General features: G+C 43.0%; 2 protein-coding genes across 5 annotated transcripts; one reads left to right on the forward strand and one right to left on the reverse strand.

Annotated features, from left to right (window-relative positions):
- Positions 1–249: 249 nt before the first annotated feature.
- Positions 250–13,761, reverse strand: LOC146657439 (tRNA (32-2'-O)-methyltransferase regulator THADA). 4 transcript variants are annotated; one of them, XM_085425510.1, is made up of 32 exons: positions 13,565–13,761; positions 13,290–13,470; positions 13,118–13,204; positions 13,007–13,034; positions 12,742–12,890; positions 12,543–12,662; positions 12,338–12,458; positions 11,972–12,117; positions 11,811–11,895; positions 11,597–11,733; positions 8,789–8,986; positions 7,960–8,680; positions 7,538–7,690; positions 7,331–7,440; positions 7,089–7,249; positions 6,007–6,161; positions 5,765–5,929; positions 5,531–5,679; positions 5,299–5,436; positions 5,115–5,219; positions 4,828–5,028; positions 4,579–4,729; positions 4,127–4,379; positions 3,459–3,695; positions 3,140–3,347; positions 2,671–2,859; positions 1,874–2,133; positions 1,601–1,771; positions 1,254–1,520; positions 963–1,165; positions 755–871; positions 250–652 (listed from the first exon to the last, which is right to left on the reverse strand). In XM_085425510.1, exons 1-32 carry the CDS (start codon positions 13,687–13,689, stop codon positions 609–611), a joined length of 5,535 nt encoding a protein of 1,844 aa, XP_085281636.1. In that variant the 5' UTR covers positions 13,690–13,761; the 3' UTR covers positions 250–608. The 4 variants fall into 4 exon arrangements, with proteins under 4 accessions (XP_085281636.1, XP_085281635.1, XP_085281634.1 ...); XM_085425509.1 differs by having other exon boundaries at positions 250–871; positions 3,140–3,344; XM_085425508.1 differs by having other exon boundaries at positions 250–871.
- Positions 13,762–14,402: 641 nt separating this feature from the next.
- On the forward strand, positions 14,403–20,669 carry tctn2 (tectonic family member 2). The gene is made up of 18 exons (XM_085425512.1): positions 14,403–14,558; positions 14,688–14,801; positions 15,624–15,694; positions 15,949–16,150; positions 16,241–16,341; positions 16,436–16,635; positions 16,725–16,845; positions 17,517–17,670; positions 17,774–17,857; positions 17,946–18,068; positions 18,179–18,253; positions 18,335–18,433; positions 18,957–19,074; positions 19,156–19,259; positions 19,415–19,562; positions 19,637–19,780; positions 19,898–19,986; positions 20,397–20,669. The coding sequence occupies exons 1-18, from the start codon at positions 14,471–14,473 to the stop codon at positions 20,516–20,518; spliced, it is 2,157 nt and encodes a 718-aa protein (XP_085281638.1). The 5' UTR covers positions 14,403–14,470; the 3' UTR covers positions 20,519–20,669.
- The last annotated feature ends 53 nt before the right edge of the window (positions 20,670–20,722 follow it).

The raw sequence follows: 20,722 nt of genomic DNA on the forward strand, positions 1-20,722 counted from the left end.
TTCAAGTCCATAATCATCAGCCCTCATGTGGTTGGAAAGGGAACACTTATCCAGGCAGAAGGCCTCTAATGGAACAATAAAGCATGCACTGTATTCCCCTGGTGGGTAGCAGGCAGATAATTTCTCCAGATGCTGTTGCATTACATCACTGCATCACTCTGAGCCTCACTGCTGTCGATGCTCAGACACAGCAAACTTGTAGCTGGGAAACTGTTTATGGTGATCAAAGGCAGACCTGCTATTCTAGTGACTGTAGCTCTACAAGAAATGAACCAACCCTCAGAAAATGTTATTAAACTTTATTAAAAGGCATTGTATCATTAACATCCCTCTAGAGATTAGGAGGAGCAGCTGTTTTCTTTTTCTTCTCTTTTTTTTTTTTAAGCATATGTTCAGTTGGCATGAAGAGCCTGGATGGTCTCTTTTCTGTAGAGCAAATATTATAATGTCCAGAAGTGGTAGCAGCTCTTACATAACCTTGTACTGCAGCATCAGGATCTGCAATACTCATTCACGCCTTGGGCCTTATACGAGTATGCCATCATCATCATTCTTCAAGTGTCTGCAGGTAATTTTATCCACAGCCACATCAGCCAAAAAGGCTCTGCTCATTGAGCGCTCTGTCGTAGTGGCAGCTCTCCAGCCACAGCAGCTGTCAAAGCAGAAGGAAAGTGGACACCGTTCTGAGTGAGTAGACTACAAACGTCCTGTAAATGCGTGTTCACGGATAAAGGATCACAAAGGTGTTGTATACAATTAGATGTTTTCAGTAGTCGGAGGAGGAAGGCAGCCCTGGTCAACAGGCCACACAGGGTGCTGTGGAAACGGGGGTCCACAAGGAGAGCCAGCCATAAGGGGGTCAATGATTCAGCTATAGAAAGAATAAATAATTGAATTATAACATTGAAAATTCACAAATATGCAAGAGTATGTATATGGCGTTTGGCATGCTAATGTGGCACCTGGCTGGACTTCTTTGCAGACTGCAAGGCTGTCTACCACCTGTGCAGCATTGTCCTGTGCCCATGAATTCAGGCTCCGTGCCAGAGAAGAGGATTGAGAGTACTTTTCAGCCATCTGTAGCAGGTAAGGCAGTACATGCACGGACATCACAGAGGGCTCTGCAAACACATTGGCCTCATCCTGCTCATACAGACTGGAACACCTGAGAGAGGGAGCAATAAGCCACACGCAGTTAATATGGTTATATGGTTACGTTTGTACAAATGCATTGATTCAGTGATGAAACGTACCCCTCCACCGAGGCATGTCTCAGCACAGATCTGAGGTCAGACTGAGGCAGGTGACACATCAGCACCTCCAGTGTGCCAGGAGCATCCCAGCACTCCTCTAGCAGCACATCCAAGAGGAATGGCAGAGCTTGATTGACCTGCACAAGGTAGACATTCCTCTGGCTTTGGCCTCTTCTTGCATGGTGGAGCACGGAGGCGAAACAAGCCGCTTTAATCCTCACCTCCTGGCTTTGGTCCTGCAGCAAGTAAAGGCCTGTGTTGATCAACCTAGGAGGGAAGATTCAGTGTTCTGAAGTCTTGCTCATCAGAGTGCATCACCTGACGACATGCTTTGACTTCCTTAATACCTGATCATAATGGGAACCAGAGTGCTGTATTCTTTCATTGTGTGGCTCATGAGTGGCGCTCCAGCCACACACAGAGCTTCAGCGCATGCTATCCTGAGCACTTCAGGGACATCTGGGGCCCAAAGGCATTCCAAAATACCACACCAGCGCTGGATCATGGATATCTTTAGACTGATTGGCAAAAGAAAAGAAGAAAATTAGGGCTGCAGTGAGACGTACTCCAATATGGGACTTAATAAAGAAATAAAGTGGGGCAATAAAATGTGTAAAAACCTGGATTGTGGCCAATGGGACAGCAGCAGGCTAGCAGCAGAGAAAGCCTGGGATAGAAACTCTGGCCCGCCTCTCTGGTCCTCCAGGTCCCTAAGCAGCAAATCCAGACACTCAAGCAGAACTGGCTCTTCCAGTGGGGCCAAGAGTACAACACGCTGGGATGAAGCGGTATCACCTCTGGCCATCACTGCCACCAGGGCTGCAAGGTAGCTCCTGCAATACTCCACACTGCGGCTCAACAACGCCTCCCTTAAATTTGCCTGGAAGTGGATTTGATTGTAAGACGTTCAGGTTCTTTTTTGTCTTTTAACAGATAATTTCTCTTTATTTTCAGTTTACTGAAAGCAGTGCTTATGCATTGTTACCAAATCAGATGAACAGGTTAAAAAAAACTGCTGGAAAATAAACACCAAACCACAAAAGAATCATCTTTCCCACTGTGCAGGTATTCAGGATCTTATCGGATCTTTTTTAAAATGGGTGAGTAACACTGGCAGGAAACAATGCAGTTGGTTGATTTAGCGATAACATAACACACAAGTGATATAAAGGGAATATATCCTCAGCACGACTGTGCTAGAGTCGCCCTTTTTCCAAATTATAATAGTGTACGGGCACACCCTTTCTTTTGCCAGCTGTCAACCTCGGCTGGCATTATATTTAAGATTATCTTTGGCTCAAAGGTTTCCTCTCATTGTATTATAAGAAGGTCGTTACAAAAAAAGCTGCTCGGCTGGTTTTGGGAAAGTCTGCTTTCTCTGTGCTGCCTCAAGTGTAGGGAACAAATCACGTTTTACCTGCAGCACCCTCTGGACCACTTCTTTCAAGCCAGTCTGCCGCAAACTCTGCCCATCCAGGACCCATGCAACCAATGTGAGTCTAAGATCAGGGCTCGCTGAAGAGAAGTTCTCCCAGATTTTGCATGCCCACTGTTGATCTGCACATAGAAAGTGAATGGCTTTTTCATGGAAGGATGACATCCCAACCTGTGGAAACAGGTATAGACAGGCTCAATACAGAGCGGATTAGGCAAAAACAAAGAAAGACTTGTGGTAAAAGCAGCTGCAAATATATTTTCTGAATCAACTAGATACTGAGTGACTGAGATCAAGAGAAGAATCCTTAAAAAAAATGTAATTATATTGATAACAGTCACATTTGTGCTTATTTTATATAAAATGAAGGAGCTACATTTGCACCAGCCACATGTATCAGGCTTTGGAAGACCTTTTATGGGCCCAATAAACGGGTTAGTAATTCACACACCTGAAGACTCTGCTGAGGTGTTTGGAGGTGACGCAGGAGTGTGCTGCTGAGATCTGAAAGGTAGGTCTCACAGCAGAATCTTCTAAGAGCATCGACCACATCGAGATAGACTGCTCTCACCAGGGGGCAGCGTTGAGCTTCAGTCACCATCCACAGTGACGCTATTATCCTGCTCAGCACCTCAAACAGGTTATCTGAAGGGGTGCTGCTAATGGAAACGCAGCAGGATTTCAAAACCCGACATTCTGATGAATGAACAAAGCCCTTTGAAAGCCTGAAAGTGTGAGATGAAAGAATAAAGAGCTCTTTTAAGTCTCACCTGTTGCCGCAGAGAGCTCTTTCTAGAATAGCTTTGATCTGCAGCAGCTGTCCATGGAGCCGGTTGTGAGAGCACTGCTGCTGTGGACTGGGAAGTTGAGATGTCAGGTTGATGAGGATGTTCATGTACTCAGAGGGAGGAGTCATGGCAACCAGAGCCTTTGAGGCCATCATTCTCACACTGTAAATCGGACTGGCAGACAGCTGGAGTAAAGGAGGCAGGAAGTCTGACAAAGTTCTGGAAGAAAGGAGGAAAGCCAGGAGATTCACTTAATTAAATATTGCTCAATACAGAGATTTATTAATGTGCAACTAACATATACCAGAAATGTATAAATGAAACAAAATGCTGACCTATACAAGGAACATTTTGATGAATATACTTATTTTTATTCTTGTCAAGAATTCCAGCAAAATGAGATTGCTTATTTCTAAATGTTTTATTCTTGCTCTCAGTAGTTATGGTAGATAGCTATAGCTACATATTTACTGTGCAGACATGAGAGTAATATTGATTTTCTTATCTGACTTTAAGCAAAAAACCAAATGTGAAAACTTCCTAAAATGCCTTCCTTAAATCGCTGGTCTTCAGTGACATTGTAAAGTCACTGTAATGTTTCAATCTTACTTCTAATCAAACTGTTTAAGAGAAATGTAAACATTACACACTCTTCTGAGTCTTGAACACCGGGCTGGAGTTGGGCTAGCAGAGTGAGAACAGGGTAGAGCGAGGGTTTGAGATGTAGCTTGGCCTCATTGGGTGGACCCTCGAGGTCTTGTGCCGACCCTCTCAGCTCGCCCAGGAGGAAGGGCTGGAGTGCAGGATAGTGGAAGAAGAAGGCAGCAGGAGACATAGCATGCTGCGTGGGGCCAGCCTCTTCAGAGGTCGACCGCTGGCCGAGCATTCGTGTGCAGAGAGAACCTGGAAACAGAGGATATTTAGGGCTGAACTTAATAGCCATATTCCTCAATAATCAAAATCGGTTTCTTCTTTAAAAGGAAACTGAGGTATTTCTGGTATTTGTACAGATATTTAAAAATGGAGAAAACACAGTAACAGTCATGATGAAAAACTACAAATACATAGTAAAACTAAAACTCTAAATGAGTGAGTGTCTCACTGTAAAGTTGCAGAGCAGCGTTCCTCATGGCCCAGCAAGGAGAGCTGAGCAGAGTGAGTGACAAGATAGCTACATCTGATGCAAACTGAAGGATAGCTGCTCCCAAAGCCGTGCTCCGCACCAGAGCCTGCAGGGTGTGCACTGCACACACCTGTAAGAGGAAAGCACAATTATTCCACCACCTCTGCTGTTTTTTGTTTTGTCTTTTTTAATTACAAAAACCAACATCTTCCCTCTGTAGCTACGCACCTGTGGCAGGTCCAACGTTTGGTCCCAGTCATCATTTAGAGGAGTTCTGGCTGTTTCCAGCAAGGTTTGCATACTGTGGGCTAACAGTGGTCTTGCTTTACTCGCTTCTTCTGCAGACAAAATGCACAGGATCAGCATAGGCAACCCCGCAGCCCGCCGGGTCACAGATGTAGAACGAAGACACTGAACAACCTGCAGTCCCTGTAAACAGAAACGAGTGGAAAAACTCAATCTAAAAGCCAACAATCCGTGTAAAGCTTTCAACCCGGGAATGCACCATCACTTACTTTTTTCAGCATTTGGGCTGGGATATCCCTGAGCTCTGGATCACTGCTGCTCAATAGAGAAGCGCAGAACTTTGTGAAACCTATACAACATCCCTCTACTGCCCCCTGGTGAGGAAAAAATATAGTTTCATAAAGTTTAGAACATCCAGACTCAGTGCCTCTCAGTGGGCTCTATAAAACTTACCCAGTGACGGCATTTGAGAAGAATATTCTTGAATATTTCTGCAGCTTTGATTAGATCCTGTTTTGTTAGAAGGCACTTGCTGGGTTTGGATTGTGTGAGAATTTTCTCCACCAAAGAGCCTAAAAATATTCCTATTTCCTAATCAGAAAACAAATAATGCACATTTATCAAAGTGGTAAAAACATCTTCAACGTTCAGCAATCAGTTTGTGCATCTACATCTACAGCTATACCTTGAGGGAGACCCAGCAGCAGGTGAGAACAAGGCTGTGCTCTTCAGAGAGCAGGACACACTCCTCTCCCTCTGCCTGGCCACCTGCAGATGTTTGGGCTATCAGAGAGCTGATGGCATTTCCCATATCACAAAAGGAAGGCGGTGCATCTAGGACGAGACAGAGTAATTTCTCGAGAGGTGTAGAAATAAATCTGAACTAAGTGAGAAGTGTTTCTGCAGACTGTTCTGTTACCCTTCTCGCTGGCACATGCTTCCGGATCTCCGTAAAGAACACCGAGCAGCAGCAGAGAGATGTTCTCCAGCAGGCCCAGCACCTCCATGTTCAGACTGGGGTCAAGTGTGTCATATACACTGTTGGGTGTCTCAAGCAAACACCTCTGAAGAGCACTTAGAGCACCTGCAACCCAATTCGTGACAGGATTTAAAGGACTGAAACTTTTTTTGAGGTTTATCTTAAATGTCTCTCAGTCTCACCATGTATAGGCTTTTCTCTGGCAGCAAGCATCATGTCTGCCTTGGCTGTTAGATAGTGCTCCTCGAGCTCCTTCACCAGGACTTTAACCATGCAGAAGGCCTTTGAGTTACTTTCCCTACTGTTCAGCCTGCAGCCCTCACACTGGTGTTTTGATCTACAGTGACAAAAAAACGGAAATTAATTTTCTTCCTGGTGTCCCCAGAAAAAAAAAAAACGGCACAATGGATCCGATCGTCACACCACAGTGAATCTAAATAGTCCAATCAGAGTCCAAAATATACAACGAATAAATGTCATCAGTGAGAATGAAGCTGTTTTTAAGCAGTTTGTTCCAGTTTGATGTACATTACAATTATCAATGCTAAAAACAAAGCTCTGTTTTTATGTAAAACATTGCATGTCTGGTTTCATAATACTGTGTCTCCTTAGTTCATATTACCTGTGAATACAAACAAGTATTTTCAAGCCACAAAAGTTTCTTATATAGAAGACTAAACTGCACGCCATCCTTTCTGCACTGTTCCTCAATGAGCAGTGGCAGCTCTGTTTTGAGTGAGCTGGCTCTTATTAAGCGTGAGGTGAGAACAAAGCTTCTGGTACGTCTGTAAATTTTTAAAAAATCACATGTTCTTCTAGTGGAAATGTCTTTTTATTTTAGCAACTATATTACTAATCTGAGTTAACCCTGATTTATGTTTTTTCACAGAGTTTGGGTGTTCAGTAACTTCCCCTGCCAAAGAAATCTCACTACCTGTGAAGCATTTTCTAAAGTTCCTTTGTATTATCAGCAGGCAATGCAAACTGTTCCTTTGACTGCCAACTGCATCTACACAATCAGGAGTTTATGGACCTACAGCATCATTTAAAGAATCTTATCATTTCAATTCTCCAAAAGCAAGAAAAGTACTGTAGCATTGGGAATGCTACAGTATTGTGCAATAGTGACATATTGCAGGGGACCAAAACACACCACTCTCTAATAGACTGCAACTCTTAATTAATCAACAGCTTGTGCTTTGAATCCACATGCCAAAAAAAAGAAATATAATAAGAACGACAGCCTTTAGAGAGCAGTTCTTACTTCTGAAGGAGGATCTTCATCATCAGTGCTCCCATTTGGGCCTCCTGCACCCGGGGACTGCATAGAAGCTGTTTAGTTCTCGTATGCAGCACTTCAGTGAGATCATCTAGAAAACTGGGTGGAAAAAATCTCAACAATAACCCAGCAGCGAGCTCCCGAATCTGGGGGGGGGGGATTCCTTATATTCAGCTTCGATTGATTTAAACCAATTAAAATTTCAAGGTAAGAAACGGCATCTCTACCTCATTTGTAGAATCTTCCAAACAGCTGAGAAGTACTAGCTGTTTCGTCCTGCAGAAGAAATCCCACTGTCCTCTCTGTCTGGCACAGCTAATGAGAGAACTGATATTTGCTGCAAACATGTTCCACAGATATCATTAAAAGCCAAAAAACAGGAGGGAAAAAATCTGTTAAGTGTAGAATATCAGCATCACATTTTCCAAACGTACCCGGAGGTTGTCCCTTCTTCCTGTCTGGGCTCCAGGTGTCTGTGCAGGTCTCCAGCACTGCTGAGAGCAACAGCAATGCCGTCTTCTTTCTCTGATAACTGTGTCCTGGTGCCAGATAGGTGTATGGAAGCTGACTCAGCCATTCCACAAATCCTATATGACATATGAAAAGAAGAAGTCACTCACCTACGCACTGTTCAAACCTGTTTGAGACTGCCTATCAATCAGAAGAAGCTGGCTTAAAGGAACGATCGCCTTAAAGGGAGGAGAGTTTGTTTCATACAGAGGACCACCTGACTGCCCTGGTGTAGGTTAAATGGGGATTATTTTGAATTGTGAATCATGCAAAGCTACTCTAGTATAGTCTAAGGACAAAAATGGGGAACTAGAAAGGTCTCATTCAAAAATGATGATTTTCTCACCTATTCCCTGATCTAAGAGATCCTGTGTCCTTTCCGAGTGAGAGGATTCTCCTTTCTTTTTGCCCTTCTGTCCTCTGACATATGCCAAACAGCCATCTCTGATCCGAATCAGAAATTTCTTCACTCCAGCCTGAAAATGTTGGCGAAAAGGCGAGGAGTCGCAGTTTAGATTCTGAGGTATGAACGTCCTCATGATCGCCATCTCCTGCGGAGTTGGTGTGTCTTTGGTCTTCGGGCAGCAGCAGAGCAGATTGAGAGCAGCAAGTCGTACTTTGTCATCTGCAGATCCTAGAGCTAGCTGGAGGGTCTCTAAGGTGGAACTACCCTGAAGGGCCCAGAGGGAGTCTCCAGTTACAGCTCGATAAGAGCTCAAGATGCAGGCCCAGGCGTGGAGGTGACCTGGGGTGTATGGGTCCAGGGAGGCCAGCATGTGGTCCACAGCAGAGGGGAACACCTGGAAGGTGCAGGGTAATAACTGCGTTGCACTGTTGTTCTGTAGAAGAGGCACTTCAGATGTCAGCGCCTCATGAAGGACAGATTGCCAACGCCGTGCCCAGTGACTCGCCAGATCCAGCTCCGCGTGTGAAGAAGAGCCATCACACAGCTCTCGCCTCTGCTGCTGGATCAGACTTTTATAAAGCTCTGACCCACACGGTGCCAGGTGATTGGTAAACAAGCACTTCAGGAGATGACTGGATATTTCAGGACACTGATCCAGCAGCTGAAGACAGGAAGGGCAAAAGAAAGACAGAAAAAGTAAACAAAGACATGGCCAATAATGACTAGCTCACAACATTAATTAACACTGTAACTGCCTTTAAATTCTCACCTTGTCAGTACCCAGATACGGCAGCAAGGCGCACAGGCGATGATACTTAGCTTTGGCTTCCCAAGGTAGCTTCATTATTCGCTCGAGCAGAGTAAGATAAAGAGCCCTCTTTGTGTCACAGAACTGTTTACAGTCCATCTCATAGAGATCCAGCAGCAGAAAAAATGCACTGCGAGCAGTTTCTGACACCCCGTCCACCTGCAAACACACAGTACGACAACCCTGGCTGTAATATGACTTTATTATTCCAACATCAAAATGGGCTACAGGGCCAGACCTTTGCCACATCTGGGTCAGTCTGACCACTTGTCACTGTTTCTAATCCCTGCATATGCCCCCCTCAAGAAAACTGCTCTTACCATCACAAAGAATATTACCATATGGCCAGAGGGTGCCTCTCAGCAGCTGCAGGACTGTTTTGACAGGACTAACTGGGATATCTTTGAACATCAGGACTTGGAAATGTACACAGACAGTGTCCTCTGCTATATAAAACACTGCATAGGCACTGTTACAGCAGTCAAACGGATCCGGGCTTATCCCAACCAAAAGCCCTGGATGACCCGGGAGGTCAGGCAGCTGCTGAAGGAGAGGAACATTGCGTTCAGGTCTGGCAAAAGGGATTACTACACCACAGCCCGATCCAACCTGAAGAGAGGCATCAGAGAGGCAAAGGGGGACTATAGGAGGAGGATCGAGGACCATCTGAAGAGTAATACAAGCCGGCAGGTGTGGCAAGGCATCCAGCACCTAACCAACTATAAGATTAATCTCGGAGCTGCGGACGGTGACCTGGAGCTGGCAGAGGAGCTGAATATCTTCTTCGCCCGCTTTGAGACCAGGGTACCGGAGGTATTGGAGCCACAGCAGCAACACGCCACCCATAGCAGCACCACCCTCACCCTGGAAGAGCACGAGGTGAGGCGCATGCTGCAGGCTGTTAACCCGAGGAAGGCGGCGGGTCCTGATGGTGTGCCAGGTCGAATATTGAGGGATTGTGCAGAACAGCTGGCTGGGATCTTCACCAGGATCTTCAACAAATCCCTCGCACAGGCGACTGTCCCACTCTGCCTGAAGTCCTCCACCATAGTCCCCTTGCCTAAGAAGCCCCACATCACCGGCCTGAATGACTACAGACCGGTGGCACTCACCCCAGTGGTAATGAAATGCTTTGAGAAGCTGGTCCGCAGACACATCACAGCAGCCCTGCCCCGCAGCCTGGATCCACACCAGTTTGCCTACAGAGCAAACAGGTCCACGGAAGACGCTGTAGCCACAGCACTCCATGCTGCATTAACTCACCTGGAAGAGCATGGTAGCTATGTGCGGATGCTCTTCGTGGATTACTGCTCAGCTTTTAACACCATCCTTCCACACAAACTGGTGGCCAAGCTACAAGACCTGGGGCTTCCATACAGCACCTGCATGTGGATCAACAGCTTCCTCTCGGGCCGTAGACAGCGAGTCAGAGTTGGCCATCGCACATCCTCAGCCCTGAGTCTCAGCACTGGCTCACCCCAGGGCTGTGTGCTCAGTCCACTGCTCTACTCTCTCTACACACACGACTGCACTCCTCACCACCACAGCAACATCTTTGTGAAATTTGCAGACGACACCACAGTGGTGGGGCTCATTTCCAAGGGAGACGAGTCTACGTACAGAGACGAGGTGGAGCAGCTGACGTCATGTTGTAAGGCCAATAACCTCCTCCTCAACACTTCAAAAACCAAAGAACTCATAATAGATTTCAGAAGGAAAAAGGCAGAGATCCAACCACTATTCATAAATGGGGACTGTGTAGAAAGGGTGGCAAGCTTCCGCTTCCTGGGAGTCAATATAGAGGAGAACCTTTCCTGGAGTGTGAACACCTCCGAGCTGCTGAAAAAGGCCCAACAGAGACTGTACTTCCTGAGAATTCTCAGGAGGAATAACATCACACAGAGACTGCTGGTGTCCTTCTACAGAGCCACCATTGAGAGTGTTCTAACTTACTGCATATGTATTTGGTACACTAGCTGCACAGGGGCTCAGAGGAAAGCACTCCAAGGGATCATTAACACCGCCCAAAAGATCACTGGCTGCCCTCTCCCCACACTGGAAGTTCTACACAACGCCCACTGTTTTAAAAAGGCCCAAAACATCATAAAAGACACCTCACATCCTGGCCACTCCCTGTTCGAACTGTTGCCCTCAGGGCAATCAGAGCAAGGACTAATAGACTCAAACACAGCTGTTATCCAACTGCAATAACACATCTGAATACTACAAAAAAATGTCCATCACGCCACTCTTGTGTTAATCTATGCACGGCCTGAAGCATGTGTGTGGGAATGTATGTGAATGTTTTACTGTTACATCTTATTAGTATTTTAAGTATTCTTATCTATTTTATTTATTGAATTTTATTGTTTTATTTATATTTTGATATTGCTAGGGATGATGCAATGATCGGGGACCATTCTTCATTTCGTTGTTCTCGTGACAATGCCAATAAAGTTTCTGATTCTGATTTATTGAGCAGCTAATATGACATCAACCAAGACAGAATATAAACAAATTTGATTCCAATTACAGTCTATTTTAAGTCTTTTGTCTATCAGACATAAAAATATACAAGACAAACATGGTTACTAAAGAATTATAGAGGAGAGGAGTAGAATATGATAGGATATTTTTTCTGCTCCCCTTTCCTCTGCCTATCCTACTCCTGTCCTCTGTAATTCTTTCCATATTGCCAATTTTGTCTATCGAAGAGTTTGAATATTAAAAACGTCCCACTTCACTTAACAATAATAGTTCTGTTCTCACCGGGCTTTCTGCATTGGTCCAGATGAGGTGAATGAGCTGCTGCAGCAGAGTGCAGTTGTCAGGAAGAAGGCGAACACATGTCACCTTCCACAGATCAGCCAGACATTCTTTCACCTTCTTCAGCCATAAGTTTAACACTGCAACAACACCTCAGGTTTATGTAGGCCACAGAAGTGTTGCAAAGCATGAACAAACAGCTTAGGCAGCAACTCACCTTCGAAGGCAAAGTAGTGACAATCCAGCTTCTCCTCGCACAAAGTAAACACCAGAGGAAACAAACCGTGCAGCAGCAGGCGATTCTAAAGAGAAAAGTTTGGAAATGAAAGCAAACACAACCACAATGCATGCTCTGAGGTGGACTTCAGGTAGATTTACTTCTGGGGCGTCCTCATGTGAACTGAGCAAAATGTGAGGTCGACAGCAGGTCAGGAGACCTCTGCAAACAGCCAGTCTGGCCACTCCATCCTTCTCTGCAGGGTTGCACTGCACCCGGAGAACACCGACAGCCAGCAGCCAGGGCTCTGAGAAATAACAGGAAGTGGGAGCTATTCAGCAACGAGTGTCCACACACTTACAGTGTGCTGTAGAATCTGTGATAACACATTGTGTGCATAGTTTCTGATCAATTTTTAGACATAGTGCAACATATATTACATGTATTGGCAGATGTTCGCTTGGGTAAATATCTGTTCAAATTCCAGTGCTTGATTTGCTTCTACATTCATGTCACTGCTTCCATACCCAAGTGAGAGACCTGTAGCAGACTCCAGGCTGCAGCTCCTCCAGCTCCGTTCTCTGAGGCTGTGTTGATCAGCATGGCCACGGCGGTGCCGGCAAGAAGACGAGTGTCTCTGTTGCAGCTCTGCACGACAGGACACAGTCAGCATTAAGCTGTAACAGCTGACATTTATCCCGTAAGTGAGTGATTAATTAATTCTTTAGAAACCTGTCCAAGTATTATGGCCATAAGGGTCTGCAGGATCTTTTGCACTGGGGCTCTCTGTTCCTCATCCCACACCAGAGGAGCAACATCACTGGACAACAGCTGGAATATCTGCAAACACACCTGCAGAGATTACAGTTCTCCGGTCAGTGACAGAGGTCACGCAGTAAGTTGATGATGATCCACACTGCTCCTCGCATACCTTGACTGTAATGTAGCACAGCGGTCCATCTCTCAGGGATTCTTGCTGCAGTGCGACAGGGAGTAACTCAGAAACTTTGTTCAGCATGGACATGTACGACTCTCTCCACACCTCACGGCCAACAGTGCTGTCTTCCAGGAACATACAAGCTGCAGACAGTGTGTGTGTATATATATATATATATATACGCACAGGAACAACAGTTAAACACAAGTTAAAGGTGGCAACTTACTAAAAATAAATGTAAGTTTAAATTTGTTCTGACCTCTTTGCAAATCCTCAAAACACAAAATCTGAAATGAAGACAAGGTCAAAGTTGGCTGCAGTCCTTTTATGGAAATGTGCGACAAACCAAAGCGAAGTGAGGACTCTGTACCTGGTCACTGTGGACTACGGAGTGGAAACACTCATGGGTCTCTCTAAAAACCAGCTGGTGGTCCACCTTTGCTAAATGTTGCAACATCTGTTAAGGAATAAAATAAAGGTGTAAATGTGCCTTTCTGTCTTTAAGCTGCGAACAGCCACATCGGACACAAAGTAAAGCCAACCTGGTCCACTTTGCGACAAGCTGTGGAGATGCCGACCATCTGCAGCTGCGTGGATATGAGCAGCCTGACGAGAAGTGTGAGATGGTCGTTTTCTAAACCAGACAGCTGTGCTTCAGAAAGTTGTCTCAGCAGCTGGACAGCTTCCTCCAAGCAGCGCTCCTTGCATCTCTTCACGCCGCTCCTGTTCACGGAAGCGCACTTATTCAGCCAAACTTTTCAGAACAGCATGCAGTGTTTTAGAAAATAGCTATGCGTGCCTGAGGTGCAGCTGCTACCTGGACGATTCAGACAGTTTCTGAAGAAACTGCCTCAGAGTCCGGCTGACGTTCTCAGCTGCTTCATTCTCGGAGATCACACAGTCCTGCAGACTTCTCAGCAGCTCTTCAAACCCCAGCATCATCACATCGATTCCACAGTACAGATGTGTACTGTTTCCAGACTCCCAGCGAGCACGTTGATTTACAGGTCACGTGACAAGACTCTTCTTCTACTATTTTTTAGAGCAGCTGTCATCGCAGACTTACAGCCACATGCTGCCACCTAGAGGCCGAAGTGTTATTGTTGCTATCCATAGATTTTCAAATTTGAAATGTACTGGTTTGCAAAAAAAACAAATAAGCAATTAAACAAAACAACAACAACAAAAAACCAAACAAACAGGAAAAATAGTGACAAACTTTTATTATTGGATTTTATGTGTAGTCTTGTTTTGTGACACACACAAGTGTGACACGTCTTTAATTACTGACCTTTTGCTAAATATTATATATACTGTCCTCAAATGTTGATCTATATATTGTTAATATTTTAAGTGTTTCTAGTTGATTTTGTGATGTTACTCATTATTCTGGTACTTTGTATCCACAGAATCGTGGGATGTATTGGCGAAAAATAAAATCAATCAATCAATCAATCAATCAATCAATCAATCAATCAATCAATCAATCAATCAATCAATCAATCAATCAATCAAATATAATGTAATATTTTGGTATGCTTTTCTTCACCAGAGGCCAGTGAGGTTCTGAGTGTATAGGTATAAATCACTCCTGACCAGATGATGTCGCTCTTTCCGTTAAGCGAGATCCTCTCCGGTCTCATCGTGGGCTGTGATTGGTTAAGGACGTTGCTAGGACATCACGAACAGTTTACAAATATGTCGACTTCCTGAGGCAAACCAAATGGCTAATGTGGTCGTATTATTATATTCTTCGTTCTTTACACATGTTTTACTCTTCGCTTGCGTGGCTTACACTCAAAACATTGTCGGTAAGACCTTATATTTAATTTGCTTTGAAATAGCTGACGGTACCTTCGCAAAACCTACCTGAGAAACGAGCAGTTGCTAATTTTTTAGTGAATTTTTGTAGCTAATATGTGACATAACTGTTTTGAAAGTTTTCCAGCCTTCCTTTGTGATTACAACGGGACCAGTGGTCACTGCAGTTTTGCTGGGAAACACCTCGGGTATCTCTCTTAGCCTGAGGACAGTTTCTCCATCCAACACAACAGGTAAAAGCTCCAGGACACCACATATCCTCTTTGGTCCACCAGCCCCCCAGCATCCCAGCATGGTCTGGCAGTGATATTGTTGTACTAGTTTAACTGCATTTTATAAATTCACAGCTTAGAAACTCGAAAAATGAGAAGAATTTAGCAGTAGTAGTTGTCGCGGTTCGAATTTTGAGGAAGAGACATACGAATGAAAGTCCATAGTGGGTCAACACAAATTATTTTATTAAAACACATATGTGGTGAAGATAGGCTCTGCAAAACATCAAGCTCCATCTTCCCCTTACAATAGGTGGGTGTAATATTTATACTTATGATGACCAGTACCTCGCGTCACTAAAACAGAACAGTTCCTCTTTCAGTTCCTCCAGATGCATCCTGTTATTCTACTTGTCCAGACTTCATCTGTGACCAGGCCAACTCCAGTGCAGCCTGCTGAATGCACACAGGCCACATGTAGTAAATTATACTGTAAACATGTAGGCAACCTTTCAATAGCTGAACTTTGCTCCATTGATCGGCCAGACATCGCGCTGCCCGTAGCTTCAAACCATTAATTAACTTACCCGAGCTTCAACCCTTTAATTATGCAATATGTGTATAACATGATTACAGTTGCACCTGCAATGAAAGATTATGTGCTTATGCTAACACCTGAAATACAGACTTTAATATAACCTCACCAGTTTCAATAAATGTGTCAATGAAATGATAACAATGATAAATCATAAATGATGCAACAATAATAATAAGGATTATGAATAGTGACAGTAAAATAATTTTGGATGCATTTGGTTGTTGTTGATGGTTTCCTTTTAACAGGAAACATTGGTTCTCCATCATGTGTAGCAGAAGAAACAAATTGGGTCCTCACAAGGGAGCAGCTGGGAAAGGTAAGAGACTTGTCCTGTCCTTTTTGTGGCATAAAATGGAGAAAATACACACCAGAGTTGTTAGAAGCATGAAGTTTATTTCAAATATTAATTAATGAATTGATCTGAGTTAAGAATGTACAGTGAACAGATGCAACAATGATGAAGTAAGACACAAGCACCTGAGTTAATTACAACAAAAATTTAATTTCATAAAGTTGATCCTTGGACATGCATTTTCTTCATGGTCTTGTTTGTCTCATTTGGTGTCCCAGACTGCAGTTCGAGTTCATCTAAGACTGAATCAAAGTCTGCATTTATGTGGCAACAATGATACAAACACAGACTGCTGTGAAAGAGCATTGTGCATCCTGGAAGCCCTTCAGGTGTCTGCCTGTGTGGACGGTACACCCCAGGCATCGCTGCTGATCCAGGCTAAGATACATGCCCTGTTGGTTCCTGCTAATCCAGGATCTGGTAATTCAAATGAATCTTGTGTCTCACTGTAATGTGCTTTCATTTAAAAAAAAAAAATTCAAACAACAAAAATTGAAATCTCCATTTCAGATAATAAAACAGTTATTCCAAACCAAGTGTACCAGCCCCTGGGCCCTTGTCCTTGTGACCTGACATCCGGAGCGTGTGACATACTCTGCTGTTGTGACACGGTAATATTTTTTAAAAGACAGGTGTGGATGTCAGACAAATATTTTCTTCTGTGTTGATCATCAAGTGATTAATTTGTGACTTCCCCCTCAACAGGATTGTTCCAATGAAGATTTGAAGCTGTTCTCATCCCATTGTCTGCCAGGACCCTTTGGTGGGCAGGTCTCTCCTGCTCCAGATTATCAGTGTTCTGTGCAGTCCACAGGAAATTCCCCAGATTGGTTTCCATTTTTATGTGTCAACTCTCCCCCTGAAAACAACCCTTACCTTGGTCACTTTTACAAGGGAGACACAATGTGAGAAAGGTTTAAATATATTTCAGTCTTGCAACTTATCAAGGAATTTCATGTTTCATGTTATCATCATTTGTCTTTCACCTGTCTAGTGCACCTAAGCCTGGTCCATCATTCCAAAGTCCAGTTTTACCAGCTCCAGTCCCAGTTGATGTTTATATTCAAGGAAATCCAATTTTCACATTAAATGGCCAATACTTCATTGTTCCTCAGGTTAGTGTTAGCGTGTACAGTGGCCCCTCGTTTATCGCGGGAGTTACGTTCTAAAAATAACCCGTGATAAGTAAAATCCACGAAGTAGCCAACTTTATTTTTTACAATTATTATAGATGTTTTAAGGCTGTAAAACCCCTCACTACACTCTTTATACACTTTTCTCAGACAGGCATGAACATTTTCACACTTTTCTGTCTTGTTCAAACACTCTCAAAGTTCAAACCTTGTAGAAAAATAAGTGCAGTATAATAGAATGAAACCAAAGGGACCCGCAGGTGATGACATTTCGTCGACATTGTTGTGTTTGTTGGGGAGAAAACTTGCAAACATACAGTACAGCACTTCAGAGTCACGCTGCTAGCGATCAAAGATTTATGTAAATTTGACAAGCTGAACGCACTTTGTACTGTACAGGAGTAACGCCACGAGATTGATTGACAATGGTCAGCTAATCGGGACACAGAACACAATGCGTTGTAAAAAGACAAAAAAAGCACGCAAAATTGCACCTCAAAAAAATCCAAGAAACAGCAAGGCTGCAAAAGGTGAACCGCCATATAGCGAGGGACCAGTGTATTTAATGCCTTTTATTATAGGAATGTTTTATATGTAAGTATTCCAAAGCAGTGACAGCTAACACTTAATGTAACAACTGTTCTGTTCAACAGAAGGTCCTTGGACTTTGTGTAAACAATGCTCCTGTAGCATTTCTGAAAAATTTCAACTATGAGTGTACAACTCTGCTGCTCTCCTGTCCAACTGGATATCCTCTACAGACACTGTCAGGAAACCTAAGCATTAAAGTGAAGAATGGACAAGGAGGTAGTTTTTAAAAATAATAAATTATAGAAAAGCTTTGAAGTGTTTTAAAGCTATCTGAATGTCGAGCTGTTTAAAAATGGTTTTGTTTATTCCTGTATTTCAGGTGATGTTGTGGTGGATGTAACTGATGAAGTGGCTGCTGATACGAGTCCATTTATTTCCATAATAGATGCAGTTGCCCCCTCAGGTATCCACATTACATTACTGCATTACTAACACAACTCAAATGTTTAATTGACCTTAATGTTGGCATGTTTGGGCATTTTTTTCAAAAGATGAGATGCTGGTTTGTGAAAATTTGACGTTAGCGCTGGATTACAAGTTTTACTGGAGAGAAAATGGCATCACAGGCATCACGCTGACAAGGACTATTGGGACTATCATTTTAAATAGTCGTGGTAAGTGCTATAACGCTTGGCCGTTGTTTAGCTTGACTAATGGTTCTGACTAATATTGTTTTCTTTTCCTGTAGTTTAAACTCATTTTTGGTACTCTCTTGTCTTAACAGCAACATTAAGCACAAAGTATTCTGCCACATTTCTAAATGGAGAATTTTCTGGCGAGCCAAACTCGGGCAACCCAGGTAGGACCAAGAGGAGGTTTTGTATAAAATAAAGTATTTACAGTGCCTGGGAATAACATGTGTACACATTTTTAATGACAGGTTACCAGGTGGGAAGGCCTGTTGTTGCTGGAATTGTGGAAGCTTTGGACAGCAACAAAGGCTTAATAAAACGGACATCAGTTAATGTTTGGAAACCAGGTAAAACCCATAAAGATTGCTGATTAGTAGATGACTGCATGTAACCTACATACTGCCATATAAAAAAGAAGGTTTTCACAGGACTCTGTGCATTTATGTGAAAAACTATCTCATGATTCAGGAGCATGCAGAGCCATTTTTAGTACCAAAAACTTGAAGTGATCATTTTCTTTATGACTTGATCAGTCTTTCACATCATTGTGAAAGAATTTTAGTCAAGCCTTCTGGGCTTTGTTTATACACAGCTCTCTTTAGTCCTGTCACAGCATTTCAATCAGGGTGAGGTCTGGACTTTGAATGGTGCGTTGCAGTTAATAAAAAGTCTTTGATTAGGAGCCTCTGGGTGCTACTCACCCTCTTCATTACTATGGAACTATTAAGGGGGCACTTAGTTTTCCACGGGATTTCACAGAGTCCTGTGAAAATGTTATTTTTTACTTGACTGTAAGTTTCAGTCCAAACAATTTGACTTACTGTACATTGAAGATAACCAGTCCTCTCCATTTTCTGATCTGGCTTCCAGTGAGTGATGGACTCTGTTCCACTGCTGGGATGAAACCGGTTCTGTTTGGAGAGAATTCAACATCAGGGTGTTTGCTGCCTGTCAGCCGGCAAAATCTAACTCAGTGTAGCCTTCTGAGGTCAGTGGCTTTGCATGATTACTTCTCTAATGTATATATGTAGATATATGTGTTTTTTAATATAGTTTCTTTCCTCTTTAGAGAGACTGTTACTAACCTACAGGCAGATTTGATTGCAGCCACATATGTGGCAAAGAGTGGAAACCCAGATTTTCTAACTATGGCAGATTGGATAAACATAAGTTGTAAGTACACAGTGCAAAGAAAGAATTTCCTTTTTTAAAAAAAAAAAAAAAAATTGTCTACTTTTTAATTATATTAAACTCCTTTTTGCCATTCTCGTTCTGCCATAGTATTTTTTTTATGGTTCTAAATGTTTTTCACAACATATAAATTCCAGTTGTGACACTGAACTCAAGCACAGCAATGAAAAACAGCACAAGTACATGTTACGATATTCCGGCCCACCTGCATATCCATATTTGGAGTGTTACCACCAGCGTGGTAGAGGGTGTGCCTCAGAGGGAAATTCGTGCTTTGCAAGTCAGGTATGTATTAGAAGGGGCTATTGATTATTGCACATAATGAGTCACTTCATATAAAGAATTCTGTTCTGTTTTAGCAATAGCCCATCTAACTGGGCGCTGGACTGTGGTGGAGGTGCTATCTCTTCATGTGTGGACCCAGAGGAGCCTCAGTTGTTCTCCATCACCTCCTCTGTCACATTTATTGACATTCCTATCAACACCAGACCAGCGAAAACCAGGTGCTTAATCCAGCAGAAACAGTTTTTATACCAGATACAGATTAAAGGCCGATTAAAAACTTCCTGTGTACTTTGTTTCTAACAAAGTGTTGCTTTGTTAATTAATTTTTCCCTTAGGTTTTACATAAACTTCACAGAATATGACTGTAACAGGAATGATGTGTGTTGGCCTGAACTCGCCTTTCCCATCACCAAGTATTACACAGGTGAGAATTTGTTAAATTCTAGAAACTGTGCAGTGTTTTTACTCTTTCCTTTTGGACGTTATTTAATCAATTAGGAAGAGTCCTTACCCAGAGAATAATTCCTCTGTATTCTATTTGTGGTTTTAAAATAATTTTATCCATTGTTAGACCTAAAAGCTTAAACAAGAGCAACACAGGCTCTACTCCAAATTACAATGTAATATTCAGTGTAATTGTACCAAAATCAGTTCTAGATTAATAGGATTCTGGTTAAATGTATCTTTAAATGCATTAGTGAATAAAACTGATCCTGAGGTGGATAATAAAAAAAAAACTCTCATGTGTTTCACTTTTTCCCCCTAGAAACATTTCTAAAAGTTTGGATTACTGAGACTACAGTCAGTGACCTACTTTCCCTTTATCCTTCACAGGCGAGCCATTTTCTCAGTCGCTGGCTAAGGGCATGATCTTGGTTTTCTTCTTTATCGTTGCCTCAGTTCTTGGCACCCCGTGGAGACAAATCAGACAGGCGTGGAACAACTCTGCTCACTAAAACTCAGTGATGATGGTTTAAAGTGTCACTGAGGATAATGACACCTTTTCCTTAATAACATAGTAACTTACATGTTTATTCCTATGATTGTTGTAGGAGTATAAACTGTTGTATTTGTGAACCTTTTTGCAATAAAAATATTTTTCTATTACTTTCTCGTGCATGGGACTTGATTCCTGGTTGTTGTTTTTTCAGATTTCAGTT

Source organism: Rhamphochromis longiceps, linkage group LG12, assembly GCF_057381845.1.
Source record: "Rhamphochromis longiceps isolate RC_006_pf linkage group LG12, R_longiceps_female_GT1.1, whole genome shotgun sequence".
In the NCBI taxonomy this organism is placed as follows: domain Eukaryota; kingdom Metazoa; phylum Chordata; class Actinopteri; order Cichliformes; family Cichlidae; genus Rhamphochromis; species Rhamphochromis longiceps.